The sequence below is a fragment of the Styela clava genome, chromosome 14, assembly GCF_964204865.1.
Source record: "Styela clava chromosome 14, kaStyClav1.hap1.2, whole genome shotgun sequence".
Classification (NCBI taxonomy): Eukaryota; Metazoa; Chordata; class Ascidiacea; order Stolidobranchia; family Styelidae; genus Styela; species Styela clava.
Genome location: NC_135263.1, coordinates 8,403,925 through 8,419,712, shown reverse-complemented (window position 1 = coordinate 8,419,712; position 15,788 = coordinate 8,403,925). Strand labels below are relative to the sequence as shown.

The 15,788-nt window shown below is 32.5% G+C and overlaps 1 protein-coding gene across 1 annotated transcript; it reads left to right on the top strand.

The window, feature by feature from the left end:
• Nucleotides 1–782: 782 nt before the first annotated feature.
• LOC120340667 (START domain-containing protein 10-like) lies at nucleotides 783–15,624 on the top strand. The gene is made up of 8 exons (XM_039408984.2): nucleotides 783–1,011; nucleotides 3,437–3,584; nucleotides 4,924–5,042; nucleotides 5,610–5,727; nucleotides 6,260–6,312; nucleotides 12,066–12,199; nucleotides 13,171–13,299; nucleotides 13,474–15,624. Exons 1-8 carry the CDS (start codon nucleotides 853–855, stop codon nucleotides 13,544–13,546), a joined length of 933 nt encoding a protein of 310 aa, XP_039264918.1. The 5' UTR covers nucleotides 783–852; the 3' UTR covers nucleotides 13,547–15,624.
• Nucleotides 15,625–15,788: the final 164 nt, after the last annotated feature.

The following is a 15,788-nucleotide window of genomic DNA, read 5'->3' as shown; positions in this document are numbered from 1 at the left end:
CTATTTAAATGTAATACAGTTTATCATCCATATATATTGGACAGGGTGTTGGGGAAACGAAAATTTGTTCGAAATTAGGCTGTTATTGATTTGCGGTCTCAGTAGTCTTGAACGTGATGAACGGAGAGTTTTCACTGAAAATAAAAAACGGTACTCATACATAGATATATATAGAATAAGTGTATTATTTTTTCCAAATATTATTCGTCGCCGAAGTAATCATTTCTATTGATTTTCTTAAATTATCGAGTAAAATGTTTGTTGATCAAAAATATTGAAAAAGATTTTCTTACGGAATTATTGTATACAGACATGTATACTATATAAGTAGAACAGAATTCATTTTCCTTTTGTGAGTGTGACAAATTTTGTCACATTCTATTTTGCCACGGGAGGTAATACTAGATCTAGAAAGGGAAATTACCGAAATGCGTGTCATAGTTATAGCTCACAGTATTGCGCAACCACACTTATCGACAGGGAGCTTTATCCGTTGTTCGCATTACTGGTGAACAAAACGCGTTCACAGAACTTCTCATTCGCGAAAACCTTTCATTTAGTAATGCGTTCGTCTGTTATTTGGGAATGAGAATACATACAAGAATCTGAAGCATGTTCACCGAAATGTATAAATGGCAGCTCACGCATTGATATACAAATGTATACAGTTACTATTACAGCATGTATAATGTGTTTTGAACTTGTGAATTTAATGATAAATACTCGTATTACAGTTCTCATTATTCCTAAAACTCCATAGTTTGCACAGGGTTAAATTGAATAGCTGCTAAATTGAATAGCTGTTTTGAAACTTACCAAATCAGTCATAAGACTGTAAGAAGTAGAGTCGGGATGGATGACGAGGATTTGGTTTTGCCAGCAGATGATAAAAGTTTTGAGGAATTCAAACGACTATGCAGAGAGGAAGATCAATGGATGGAATGTTATAATAAAAAAGGAATCAGAGTCTGTACAAAACCAGAAGGAAATTCCAATATCAAGTTAATGAGGGTAAGTCTGCAAACTAGCAACACTGCTGCACTAATCCAGTAGTCAGTATTTTAATCAAAATTATCTTTCAGTGCTTATTGTGGTGAACTGAAAGGCTTGTTGTAGAACCACTTTATGTTGCAATAATATCACATGTAAATGTTTTAAATTAACTGCAACCAAGCTATTCTGTAAGGCTCAATGGGGTTATTGGGATATTTAGTGCACAAATGACCAACCTGGTAAAAGTTCAAAAATATTGCTATAATCCAGTAATCACTAATTAAGTAATGCATCATGATATAGTACTACTGCAATATAAATATTGTATTGCTTCATGTCTAGACTAGAGGTATAGCATAGCACTTTTGATGTATATATATTATTAAAAAGGTTTGCACCTATTTTAAACAAAAATGTTTTGACAATATAGCAGATGTTGCATTCCACCTGTCGTGGTATCCAAATGTAAACAAAGGAAATATTATAATAACCAAACAGTGTTTCAAATTATTCTCTAAGAAATTATTGTATCTTTGGTGGCATTACTCACACTAAACATATTGTTAGAGTTGGTATAAACCCAGAGATGACCAAAACTAAATAATTTACCAAATGTGTTATGAAAACATTTTTGATTATTTCATCAAAATATCCTAAAATGGTCATGTTTGAAGGGGAAATGCACAAATACCCAATATTTGAATTTCGAGTCTGAGGGCATTAATGCTAAGATATGTTTTAACAAAATTTACCTTTAATCAGAAATAATGGAGAATATGTTTTGATTTTCTTGCTCTATGCGAAGACTAAATATTATAACCAAAATAAGCGATCTTCTATCTCATATTATTAGGCTTGAACATTATTTTGATATTAATTTGTGCTAGACATCTTTGGGTTGAGTATGATTATAAGATGGTAAAAAGTAATCATTAATAACATATACCACCATTATATAGCCTACATTAATATTCTTTATATTACATAATGATATATATTCCACCGCTCATGTAATTGAGCATTTGAATTGATATCTCTTAAAGACAGAGTATGTTCATTAAAGTATTCAGTGCAAATACACCCAAAATTTCATTTATTATTGAACTCCAGGACCTATTAGTCATTTCCTTTGACTTGATTTTCCTGGAATATAATTGCCAGACAAGTTTATTCTCGATAGTTCATTCATTTCAGCTTCTTGCATTATTTATTGAGTTGCATAATTTAAAGCTATGTCTATAGAGTCAGGTAAGTATAATTACTTGAAAACCATTGAAAGGTTACGAGCATACATTTACGAAATGTTGTTAATTATATAAGAATTCATTTCATCGTGAAATTGCCTGTATCACCGTGGGTTTTAAATTATCATTTTATCTATGACCTATGCCCTTGTATATAGATTACTACCGTAATCTATATACATTCATGAGTCCAGAAATAAATTTAAGGGGTTCATGATCATGACTTTTGTATGTGATGTGAATTCAGAAAGCTGAATGCTAACAACCTACCATGCTGGTATTGTTTTCAATTCATTACAAGAAGCAAAATTTTTACACATTTTTCTGGTGAATATAAGTCAATACAGCCAGCCATTCATCTCCATCATGATATGGTGTAAGAGGTTCATTTTTTTCAAATTGACGAAATAGTCCTACCACAGTGCGAAACAGGTATTAAAACTCTTGTTCGGACCTCCTGAAGTATGTGCACCAAGATGGCGCACAACCTGAACTCAGGTTGTGTACCAGGTTAGGGTTCAGGACAGGTTATGCAACATCTTGGTGCGCATACTTCAGGAGCACCCTCCGTTCACTCTAATCCAGGGGTTCGCAATCCTTTTCAGCTTGCGGCACACTAACAAGAAGATTATAAAGTCGCGGGACATTTATTACAAATCAATTTTAATAAATCCCTTATCTGTAAATATTATGCGTTTCGGCATTAAATGAGATTAAAACAAGATTCTGCAGGCCAATTGTAACAAGTCTATATCGTTTTTAGGTTTTAATTTCTCTCAGCGCAGAAAATTAATATATGCAGAATCATGAAAATGTAAATGGAAAATTTTTTTTTGTTGTACTTGATATATTGTATTGCATATGTTGTACTGATGTAATATACCGACAGAAAATTCGCATGCCGAAATGGTGTGGCATATTACATCACCTAGCGGTGGATATAAAATAAAAAATCTTTATACAGAGTGACCCCAAAAAACGAAACCTATTATGTTCCAAATGAACTTATATGTGTGGTACACCCATTACTGATTGCAAAATAATAAAGTTCATGTTGTTAATTATTGTGATAAAATCTCAGGAATTTTGTGAAAATTTGCGGCACACTTACAAGACCTCGGAACACAGTTTGGGAAACCCTGCTCTGATTGAGCTAAAGTCTAAATTGGTACTCTTTATATTCATGTTTTTGTTTTCAGGCAAAGACAATATTCACTGACGTTCGAGCGAGTACAGTTTTTGATGTTGTTCATGACACCGACTATCGAAGAGAATGGGATAAAGATATGATTGATATTTATGATATATGCAAGTTATGTGTTAATAACACTGTTGGATACTATGCAGGTTATATGATATGCTTGTTTCGGAAATTTTTTCTTTCCAAGAGCTCAATTTCAGTTTATCTATTTTCCCCCCCAGCGACAGATCTTGCTACACATTTCAGGTATCCAAGACTTTGGTCGCTTGTTTCCTTTTTTTCGATTGATTTTTTTGAGGTATAGGACATAGGTAATGAAATGCTGATGTGTATTAATCATATGGTAATTGCTTAGCCAGCTGCATCCGTTGTCCTTTCCCATAAAATAACAGGAAAGTATTGATATGATACATATTTTTAGTGTAATTGAAAAATGGTAATCGATCGATTGATACCCAGGTTTTGAAATGTTCTTTGTCAAAGAGATCGGATTGATCAATTTTGTCTGAAGTCGCGAGCCACAATGTTATTTATATATCCTTCGCATCTTATTTGCCCAGTTCACATTTACTCTTAACACTAATTTGTTTCAGGAAATGAGGCATGAGCCCAACTGTAATTAGGTCAGCAGTTTATTATTATTACCTTACTTGCTGCTCGGCATTCTTATTAAAAAAAGGGAAAAATATTAGTTGAATTAATTGCAAATTATGAATGGAAAGTCTGCACCAAAAGTGTGTATGCTGTCACATAAAATTTTGTATCATTGGGTTTAATTATGTGTCTCATGATTTTCTTGTACAAATACACTTACCGGTATACACTTGTAGAACTATTGTAAAATCTTCTCAATAAAATACAATTTCATTATTTGAAATATGGAGCGCGGGGAATTCTGTGACTAATTGATGTGACCAGTGTCAAAGTTTTGTCACAAATTTGGAATCATGACAATGAATACATCAATAAATATGTTTGTTTCAGTTTCCCATTTATTAACCTCTTCATCATTAAGTCACTGTAGTCACGTACTGACTAAAAAATCATCAAGTGCTTTATTAATGTATTTGTGTCATAATGATTTGTATGGGCCCACAGTAGCCATAAAATACAACGAAATATGTCATTTATAATTAAAAATATGATATATTATAATGAATATACATATTTGAGTACTTCTATAATGTCCTTGAAAATCGTAACTTCATGTTACATAAATCTTATGTTTTACAATTCATATTGCATACTGGCAGTGAGGATACTGCACTCTGTTTGCCACTCTTGCTGGATAGTAAGCAATCTTGTTACCTACAGTCAAACATTTTATTTGTCACATAGATTTTGTCATTACTGTGGTTATTCTAAGTGAAACAGCTTCTCTGCAATACACCAGGAAATAGCAAAAATATGTTTTATTATTATCTACATCATACATCTCATAACATACTTATTTCAAATATTCAATAAAGCCTTGTATTGTTTCAGTGAAATGTCCAACACCGATAAAGAATCGTGATTGTGTTTTCTTATGCTCATGGATTGCGTATCCTAATATAAGGGATCCAAAAGAATATATCATGATCAACAAATCAGTCACACATAAGGTGAGGAAAGATCGATAAATATTAATAATCACTTTTCAATCATTTTCAAAACTCATGCAAAATCTTTTTGACAATATTCAATCAAATATAGAGATTATTTTATGAGTGATAAAACAAAAAATCCATATATATATGATGAAAAAAAAATTAGACAATAACCAAGGTTTTGACACTTGTGTGTATCTATAGCATATGAGCAATGAGATTATAAAGTTTAACAATAAATCCATTTATTTAAATCCTCATTTAAATAAACTATGGCGAAGTTGGATTTTAGTTCTAGTCTTTTTTAACCTAAATATTTTTATATGAAAGTACTGTATAAATCAATTTAAGATGAAATGACAAAATTATGATGATAGGGAACAATACACAAAATACAAGTCGGTTTTGGAAATTTTGTATAAAACCGAGTAAATTGATGACTAGCCTAAAATATAGGCTACATCATATTAAATTATTGATAGAAGATAATTGAAGTTCTATTTATCTCACTTGCTCAGTTCTACCTGTTTGTATGTATAAATAAATACAATAATATGTGATAATATCACTCATATATTACAGGATCATCCACCAAAGAGTAACATAGTTCGTGCGATTTCAATAGTTACGGGCTACCTCATTCGACCATTGGGTGAATTTAAGACTGAATTTACATATCTTACACAGTTTGATCCAAGAGGTAAATTTCATTGTATTATTTTTTATGTTTATCAAACTGCTTTCTAGTTAACTAGGTTCATGGATGTTTCAGCTAAAGCGTAAGTTTTCCCTTTAATTAGTTGGGCGAACATTAACTGTCCTAAAATATATATAGTTGAGTAGTGCTTAATTTATGATGTTTCACGAAAATTCTAATTAGTTAATGTTCTAAGGCAGTGGTTTCTAATCTTACATATCTTGTGGTCCCTTTCCGGAGGCTTGTAGCACTCCTGGCCTTCTGTTTATCATTCCAGTAATATTTATAGTCTTACCATGATTGGTAGTTTTCAAATCCCATTATGTTCAAACAATTCATGCTCAGTGAAGGGAAAACACACTGTGAAATAACCTTATCAAACAATGAAACTAGGAAGAACGGGGAGTTTTCTAACAATAGGAAAAGTAAAATCAGGTTTGCGCCTTGCCCTCTCCAACTGCTCTGTGGCCTCCTTAGTGGGCCACAAACCCCCACGGTTGGAAACCACTTGTTCTGAGGTTTCATATATTTCCAGGTTCATTGCCGAAATGGGTTGTAAATACAATTACTCAACTCTTTACTCCTAAGGTGAGAAAATTATTTTAATTTTTTAAATAACATGTAATTTAGAAGTTTTATAATTTTGATACATTTCAGTATTCTTTATTCATTATTGGAAATTTTTGATAATTTTGTTATTTTGATCAGCAATCACAATGTACGGTAAGTCTTCATTGGCTAAAGATATACAAAATAAATCAAATTCGAATTCGGGGTTTTATTATTAGCTCCATAAAGTCAATTTTTATTGAATTAGAACATTCATTCAACTAAGATCATCACTATATCGTTTGTGAAAAATGGATTTATTTACAGAACATATTGTATTTTACCAACATGTCTCTGTAAGCATATGTATACAAAGCATGAATAATTGTAATTTTTTTTACTTTCATGCAGAATATTGTTTTGTTCAATATTTTTTGATACAGTGGGATCTCATATATTTTCTATGTTAAATGGTTTCCACCTGCTACGATTTATCAGAACATATGTGTCAATTCCTTGTCTAATTTATTTTCCTGTGAAGTGCATGAAAATTGTATTATCTTTTTTATTGATAATGACAGATGTTGTAGGAGAATGATAAGTGTTTAATCAAGATAATGTAAATCAATTATTCATTTTACTTTTTTCACATTTTACATGTTGAAATCATTCATTACACGATTTACATGCTAAATTAATATTTTGGGTCAGTTAAGTGGAAGACCCACTAAACATGGCATCATTCTACTTTGATTCCAAATTTTTGATACCAGAGTGAGTCAATGCATTAGTGAAAAGCCTCATATAAGATATTAAATAATTGTTTATGCTATGCTGTCGTTTACAATGTACTTTATTGCCAAATCATAATTAAATTTACTAAAACCTCGCTATTTTAAGGCAGCAGTATTCATGTATGTAATTCATTCTTTCGGTAGGATTTAACCAGAACATTATTAACCAAAAAAAAATGTAATAACATCAAATTTAATAGACAAAAACTTCATCACTGGATAGTGAATATATAACTTTGTTTTGATAAATTCATGATATATCATGCTGTCATGCATTAACTTAAATTAATTTATACTCAAATTATGACACATTCCTTCGATTTTGAACTATGTCCAAACAGAATTTCCTAACAAAGCCAAGGCACGTTTATGTCAAATCTTTGTTGGTATTACTTGCAGTTGCAATTATTAATGTGTCTAGTTTAATATCAATCGTTTTTCGTGAGTATGCCAGCATTGCGCAGACATCAAATTACAAGTAGAAACCAGACTTCTTTTCTATCCTTATATTACCGGTAAGCGTTAAGTCTAGGATTTTTTTAAATATGCCGATAACAAATTATTTGCCTTTTCAGAAATTTTGGTATAACTAATCCTCACTGATTCAATTTGTTTTTAATATTTGTATTGAACAATTCCACTAGAAACGTTTACTTTAAGCTAATATCAAAAACCGTGGGATGAATTTATATCACAGAACCCTACAAATACATTTGTAATATTCAAAGTTCTAAATATAGACGTGAAAAGAAAAATGACCAGAAATTTAGGACGGATGACCTTTTAAATTTATACTGTCGAGTATGAAACCTATATACATTAGCGTATCTGGAATACTGGCAGTTTGTGACATATGAAATTTACAATGGAAGTGTTCCCTCGTGGCACTCTGTATAAGTGTGCTCCGTGGAATCCGTATCACACTTCTTGTGGTAGTTCCCTTTAAATTATTAATGCGTTCAGGGGATTGATGATTCGTTGAACTGAGTACATTATCACTTTTGTATCTGCCAATTAGGGTTTCTATTGTCTGTTCGTTTATAATGCTTCTCAAAGTCATTCATTTTAAAGACGCATCCACAGATGGTATATAGAATTTACGTGGATTTGTAATGTAGATCTTTTGGAATTAAAAATTGAATATATTCCTAAATCCTGAACGTTTTGACTCTTTCAAGGTAAAAATAATTATAATATAACAGTGGTACCTTTTTATATTGTTAAAAAAAATTGGTATAAATTTGCCACAAAAGCACATCTACGTTCGTATAAGTTGTATATTGTCTTATATTGGATAAAAACAAGATCTTTCCGTCAGCAATAATAGCAGACTCATATCATTCAATATTTTACCTATAACTTCTAACATGGTATTGATACCTCTTTTTCAAAAATAATACAGTTCCAATGAAACCGAGAGGTTTTGTGGCAACGAAATTTGTCTGGTTTTATATTCTCGAGAATTCCTAAGGTTTTGCTGTCTCTAGTTTCCCAAATTGTTGCCGATTGGAAATGTAAGAATATTATATATGATTTGGAATCATTTACCCCTTCAAATATCATTAAAATTTGAATGAGTTGTCAACATTTGAGTCATTTGTCTGACCCCCGAGATAATAATATGTAAACATTAAAGATTTTGTTACTTTTGGTTCAATATTTAAAAGGAAGAGAAATCTTGAACCATTGGATATTTCCCAGTTAATTACTCTGAAAATTGGAAATAATTTTATCCTGAATTGTTTATGAGCATGTGATTTAAGTTTTTGTTGGAAGGCAATTCTGTTATTATCCATCTTTACGTTATCGACTTGCCAAGTTAAACATTTGTCGCTCTAATCGTCACGCCTTAGTTACATTTAATACATTGAACTCACACAATTCCTTTCTACGTCGTTCCACATTAATGGCTTTTACATACACTGCTAGTAAAGCCGGTTATATTTACTTTCATTCCAATATAGATGTAGCATTAGCGACCTTATAGAGGATGTTTATGTGGCCAAACAGAGGTCTTATAATTAGTGTCTGCCTTCTACGCTCAATCTATCTATGGCACAAGTTTGGTACAGAATTTAAATCCGTAACTCCCGAAGAATCTTGAATTGCATTTATATTTGACTTGTTCTATTTTAACGTAGAGTGTTGTTAGACTTGGGTTGTTTTATATTCTTCAGACTTCTGACCCTGCTAAGAGATAGAGATGGGTTTCGAACTTTGAATTATATTACTTTCTTATAAATCATCCTGATTGTTAGTACTGCAAATCAAACCGACAATTGTCAAAAAAATTGTTTTGAAAGCGTATTCGAAGCAAGGCTTTTACCCGACACTTTCGTATATTCAAAACAGTTCGTCATCTGTAGCAAATATGGGGCCATGAAATCAACTCACCTCAAAGTTGTTAAACGAAAACTACCGTTTTATATACTCGAAACAAAGAGATTTCGAATGATGTAAGATTTATTCACTGGGCGCAGGTCATGGTGCGAATTATGCATCATTGACAATTCGTTATACTGTTCATTATCTTCAAATTTAAGTAGAAGCATCGAGCGTATTGTATGTTAACTTCTATCACAGTATCACATATGTGAGATTACTTGGTATAATTGGGTATTATTAAGGTCATCGATAGGTGAGTTTTAACAGCCAATCCTATTAGTTTTGGTTGATGTACTAACCATTCAACAATAGTTTCTTTCCATACCTCACCATATATCCGCTTCTTAGTAACTGTTATGTAAATATTGGTTTTTATACGGCGAAGACAATTTCAAAATATTTTATGAGACCACACCCTGTTACCTTGCTCGTAACATAATCCGTCTATGCGTGGTTCATGCATTGCCAGGACGCTAAAAACGTAGTGTATTTTCTATAGTTTCCAAAGCTCTAATTCCTGTTTAAGCACGTTAATTCCTGTTTAAGCACGTTAATTCTTGCTTAGCATGAAATTGTTCTTCGCCTCAACGGATTATCCGCTTTAACTGATGACCTGATAAATTTTCATGTGTGTCATTTGAGACAAGAACCCCGATGAAATAAATGATTTTAATTGAAAACTTGGCTTAATGTAACGACAGTGTAATCTCAGAAAAATTTTCTTTATGCCATAATTAGAATTGATCTGGTGACCTGGTTTCAAATGTCGATTCCGGAGGAACAGGACGTCAGTATGTGAAAAACGTTATTTTCTCTTTTCTCTGTGCCCTTTTGGGAGTCTTGTTTTTCGTTAACTATATATAAATTGACGAATGTCTACGTCAATGATCGGCAATTACTTACTGTTAGATTATATCAGATGTGGGACCAAAATTGCAACATACATTCAATTATAAGAACTGCACGTCTATCTGCGACGCCTAAAATCGACCACTTCGCGTCTGCCTTCCTATGTCATGAAGGTCAAATAATATGATAATATCCTAATAATGACTCAATATCGACGTTTTTGACGCAAAATTCCCCAACTATAAAGCAAGGTACGTTTTATAGTCGTCATTTACGTGTTATTTAATTGAATCCATTGCTTCTTGAACATTGGAGAATTTCCTCTTTGATTGAGTATCAATATTTTTTCATAGTTTAGACAAATATGTGATACTAAGGACTTTACTGAAAAAACATTGTGAAATAAACTCGCCATTCCATTTCATTGTTGAATATGAATTCTGAAATGCACAGGTAGACTAACTTAGTTGAAATAGGATATTTCGTATATATCATAGTATGGTCAATTGTCCATGAACCATAGGTTAATGTATTTTTCAAGTGTTTCTAGTCATTTTATTTGAAATGTTGGCGCATTTTGACACGAACATATGAGAGACAATATGTTGTTGTCTGTTGGATGACCCCCGTATAGCAAGTATCGAATCATCGTAGTTTCCGGATTTTGAGTCACTATCTTAATAGTTCACACAACGTGTTATTTCATTTTGTTTATTGCTGCTATAAAGGGACAGTAAATCAATAGTATAAACAGAGCTGCCATCGATATGAACTCAAAAATAAGGACATCGGGAAACATAATAATAAGATACCAAAGAACGAAATGTAACAGACCAAATGCGGCCCGTGTCTAATCATACTTTGCACTAGGAAGGATTTGCACCAGCAGTTCTTTATTCTTAGAAACTATCTGTTACATCTCACTTCTAAGTTCACTTTCACTTACGTCATGAATGCGCGTAGCAATAAATGAGGTTTTAATATCATTTCTAGCAAATCAATTATTCGAATTGACCAGTCTAGGGGCCTGGTATTAGAACCTTTACCTCTAAAATGAAACAAAAATAGGGACACATGCCAAAATAAGGACAAATCTTAGAAATAAGGACGTTATGGTACCCCTGACTCCTGAGTATAAACAAACACGAAATATATCTCAATTTCAATGCTGTATGGACTGATCTAAAAAGTAGAATCGCTCTCACATGGTTAACTAGAGCAGAATTCAAACAACATAGGCCTTAACTTTAGGTTCGGTTTTAAATCAAATACCCAGGAGTATGTGGATAAAAATTTAGAGTTCTAGTTGTATTATAAGTTAATTTGCTGTATACATAGACTGCCTAATTTCGCGTGTTTTTTATCAGTATCTCACGTCTTTGTCATTCAGTGATTCGTTATTTCATGAAACCAAACAGGAAATGTTCAATGAATCATATTGAATAAACATTGACCATGTCAAGACCTAAATGCGTCTTTTCGATGAAATATATTTTCAAATATTCTAAAAATAGGAAATGAAATCATATGGCGGGTTTTAATTTCACTCGACAGCCGATTCCTCATCGTTTGATATTTATAAGAAAATAACAAATTGAAGTCTATTCATTTCTATGCCTGTAGTTTTCCTATGTTCCTTGTTCACACGGCACTGAATACTAATTACCAGGTCCGTCGTTAACTGAAAGTGAATTTTTGGTGTTTCAATCTCAGATGTTCTTCAAATATGTTCACAAAAATTATGTATCCCTTGCCTTGTTTCAGGTCATTCATCGCATTCATAAGGCGTCAAAAAGGTACCCAGCATGGAAATCGAAGCACAATGAAAATTTGAAACCGTGGTTGTGGCCTGAGCAGAACAGACTCCCACAAGCTGACTTGTCCAAATTATCTGCCAAGTAAGTTTGAATTTATACATCGCGTTTTGGTATTATTTAGGAAAGATTGCTATTAGTTATGTTTTATTTAAACATGTATCCAATGCCGTGTCTCGAAAATGTCGTGTCACACGTGCTCCACGTGTTCCAATGGGATAAAGGGACAAGTGTCACACGACATTTTTGAGAAAGATTCTGTAGTGATTCATTACGCACATAATCGAAGACATTTTAAAATGAATTTACTTATGAACATTGTACTTATTTTGAGCAGTTTTCGGGTCTACTGCAAGACCCGAAAGTTTTACAGCCACACAGACGCCTGATTAATACCTAATAAGGATATTCCAAATAGAAACAATGTGGAATATAATTCTGCAGTTTGGAATTTTTTGTAGATGTAAGCGGTTTGAACTTTTTTTAATCGCTTTTGCGGTTAGATGAGTTAAAACATCCGATATAGAAATGTTAGAACTGCATTGACTGTCAAACTCAACTGTATAACGCAAGCGAATTCTAATTTTCGATATCTGTTGACTATTATTAAACTCATATCATGGTCATATTGCTTCTAACGGTATGATATTTCACTGCTTTCCTGTGACTGTTAGGCCAAATCCAGAAACAAAGGTGAATGAAGCGTCCATCTAAAGTCAAAGCATGATTTTTGATAAGTTAAACGCAGACGAAAATTCCAAAATTCCCGTGGATGCAAAATTTCTCCGGATAAAATTTTTTTGGCCTCGAAATGAAAGCTCCTCAATAATAACGATATATTGGGAACACGTGGGACAAGTGAGACACGACATTTTTGAAACACCCTATCCAATACGAATTTTTATTCTTGGACTATTTTATATTGATTATACTGGTTATCATTTCATTTTTATAAAAGAATTTATGCCTTATTCTAATGCGGTGTTTGTTTGCATATATATATCTTCGTTATATATATCTAATATTTTCACCATTTTTTTTTATATTACTGCCAGAGTGGAAAAGGTTGATGTCATTGATGAAACAAATATAAAATGTGCTGATAATATTCAATCTATAAACAACAACGACGATTCTACGTTAAACAGCGATTCGGAGTCTGACGACATTAACAAAAAAGAAATGTAAGTTGTTTGAGATTACCTTCTTCGATGAAGAATCATTTTATCGAGTTTTATCAAAAAAATGTGCTGTGCCAGAAATCCTTAATAACTCAATGATTTGCCGCCCGGTACATCCAATATCTGAAAGGTTTTAGATTTAACAATAGTATCAAATTTTCAAAACTTTTATTGTAGGTCTCTAGCAAAAAGCAAGAAAAAATCCGCAAAGGCTAAAGGAAAAGTTCAGGCTAATGGCAACGGCGTCTGATCAATAATTTTTTACAAGATGGTGCTTAAGCATACCACATTACAATTTTTTTCTTCTAATTTTAACCATATGTGTCTCGTAAATCCGAGGTTAATACCAAAAAGTGATGTGACAATGCTTCCACAAATAGATGCGTTGTGTAGATTAGAACCGTCTCAAATGTACACCTAGTCCCAAATTAGGCGATATGACATGCGCATACACACCCATTGGTATAATAAACAGCCAGTTGTGAGTTGACTTTGCCAACGTGCCATATTGCGTTGTTTTCGTTCGCTTTGTTATCTGAAATCACAATATTTTGATGCATAATCAAATCATCGAAATTATAATTAATCCATTGAAATAGACCGATTACCGACCGGCAAATATACCGACATCTCATTGAGCATTTGCAGCCCTTTCTGTGGCGACACACATAATTGACTTGACAATGCTGTATGTTTTTGCCTCGGTAGTGCGTGCTGGATTTTGTGTTGGTTCTTGAGCTCTTGAAAGGCTGTTTGTTTAGAACAAAATTTGACATAAGAAATTAAATATTCCTCCAAATCACTTGTACATTGATGCTACATTGATGCCTATCTTAATTTCAACTTACCGACTTGTGGAAATGTGCAATAGATTGCTATTGAACCGCTATAGGTTGCAGTTAATCATGAATGTCTCATTGTATATCTGACTAAATAAAATACTGTTGAATTCTGTTTTCTGTTTGAATACGTTTTTCCACTTATTTTACTATTAAATTTAGTCATGCTTTTCAATGATATTCTTTACATTCACCATGTTCAATTTTTTGTTTCGGGTACTTCGTTTTACTTCGATAATGCATATGCATAATTTTGTTGTTTTCACCACTTTTCTTCAATCACCCCTATGTCTTTAAAGCTCATGGTACAATCATGAAAGTAATATTTTGAAAAGAAAGAAACAAATATATTTTATTAGTATCCACTTTTTGAGCTGGTTTATTTTACTTTATAATATCAACTGAACCACCAATATTATCATTGTATCTTCACTATTACGGCTTTTCTTTTAAGCAATTCACATAATATAGATTTTTTGTTTATCTGCTCCATAGTCGATCAATGCATATTCCATTATACTTTTTAACGTATACAATCTCTATCTTACGATTTCACCAAATGTTGTGGTTAAAATCTTAATTTATTTTTGGAAGCGCTATATAGTTTCTTATGCACATATATTTTACTGTCTTATTTAAGTTATTGTTGCCTATAAATTAGAATGCAACTGATATATATAAGGCAAATAGTGGCTCATCTCTAAAACTGTAATGGAAGTTGCTGTATTTGTAGTCCGCCTTATTTAGCTTTAGCTCTTAATTTTAGATATTGTACAATTATATTTTGTTTGGTTTGTATACTTTCATCTTATATTTCTTATAAACCAAGTCCTTGGTCCAATAACTATCGAGAATTGTATTCATAGTGCGGTATGTTTTGCTCACAAATCACAAAAACATCAATTGAAATTCTATTATGACCTCACTTTTTAAACATAATGCATTTGCTTTTTATGTAGGTCTCCGTATTTTATTCTTAGTTTAGGTACATAGAAAATAATAATAACATTGCGAGTAAATACTTACTGCTGATTGCTTTTCATATCTCCAGTCCATCGATTACGTTTGTGGGTCACCTTTATCCGGGTGGGTGCAATATTTCTATGGCAGCACTGCGTCCGATAGGTTTATAGGCCATTGACATCATATGACATTGCTATTATATTTTTGTATAGTTTTGAATAAACAATGCAGTGCCTCTTGCATAAGTAGTTTTGCTTCAAAAGCCGATGGCTGCATTGAACTGATTCTCGTTGCGTTTAATTAGAGAATGTATGTATATATTTATTTCCGGTCGTACGTACTCGCTCCTTATAATCTATCAGTGTCAACATTAGTATTTATGATTATAAGAATCATCCAGATAATTTTTCCAAATGCTGCTCATTCGTCAACCACACTCTTAAAACAAATAAAACGCCAATTGCCATAGAATATATTCTCGGGCTATTTTAACAATGATCTTTGCCAAAAACAGACCCTCACCATATTCTGGCTTCCTCTCAATCACATTTATAAAAGACTGTGCAGAAAGCGTTCAAAATTCACCTACAAGTTATCACGGAAAACTCGCATTTGTACGAAGAAAATGGGGGCAGACACTACGTAACAGAAAGTGAACGATGTAGAAAGGTAATATGAATTTATTGATCA

What these genes read in the sequence shown, in the direction of transcription:
- LOC120340667 (XM_039408984.2), top strand. Translation starts at nt 853, where the DNA reads ATGGATGACGAGGATTTGGTTTTGCCAGCAGATGATAAAAGTTTTGAG. An exon ending in CACTGTTGGATACTATGCAG is followed by an intron (nt 3,585 to 4,923) that starts GTTATATGATAT and finishes GTATTGTTTCAG; the next exon opens with TGAAATGTCCAACACCGATA. An exon ending in TACACAGTTTGATCCAAGAG is followed by an intron (nt 5,728 to 6,259) that starts GTAAATTTCATT and finishes ATATATTTCCAG; the next exon opens with GTTCATTGCCGAAATGGGTT.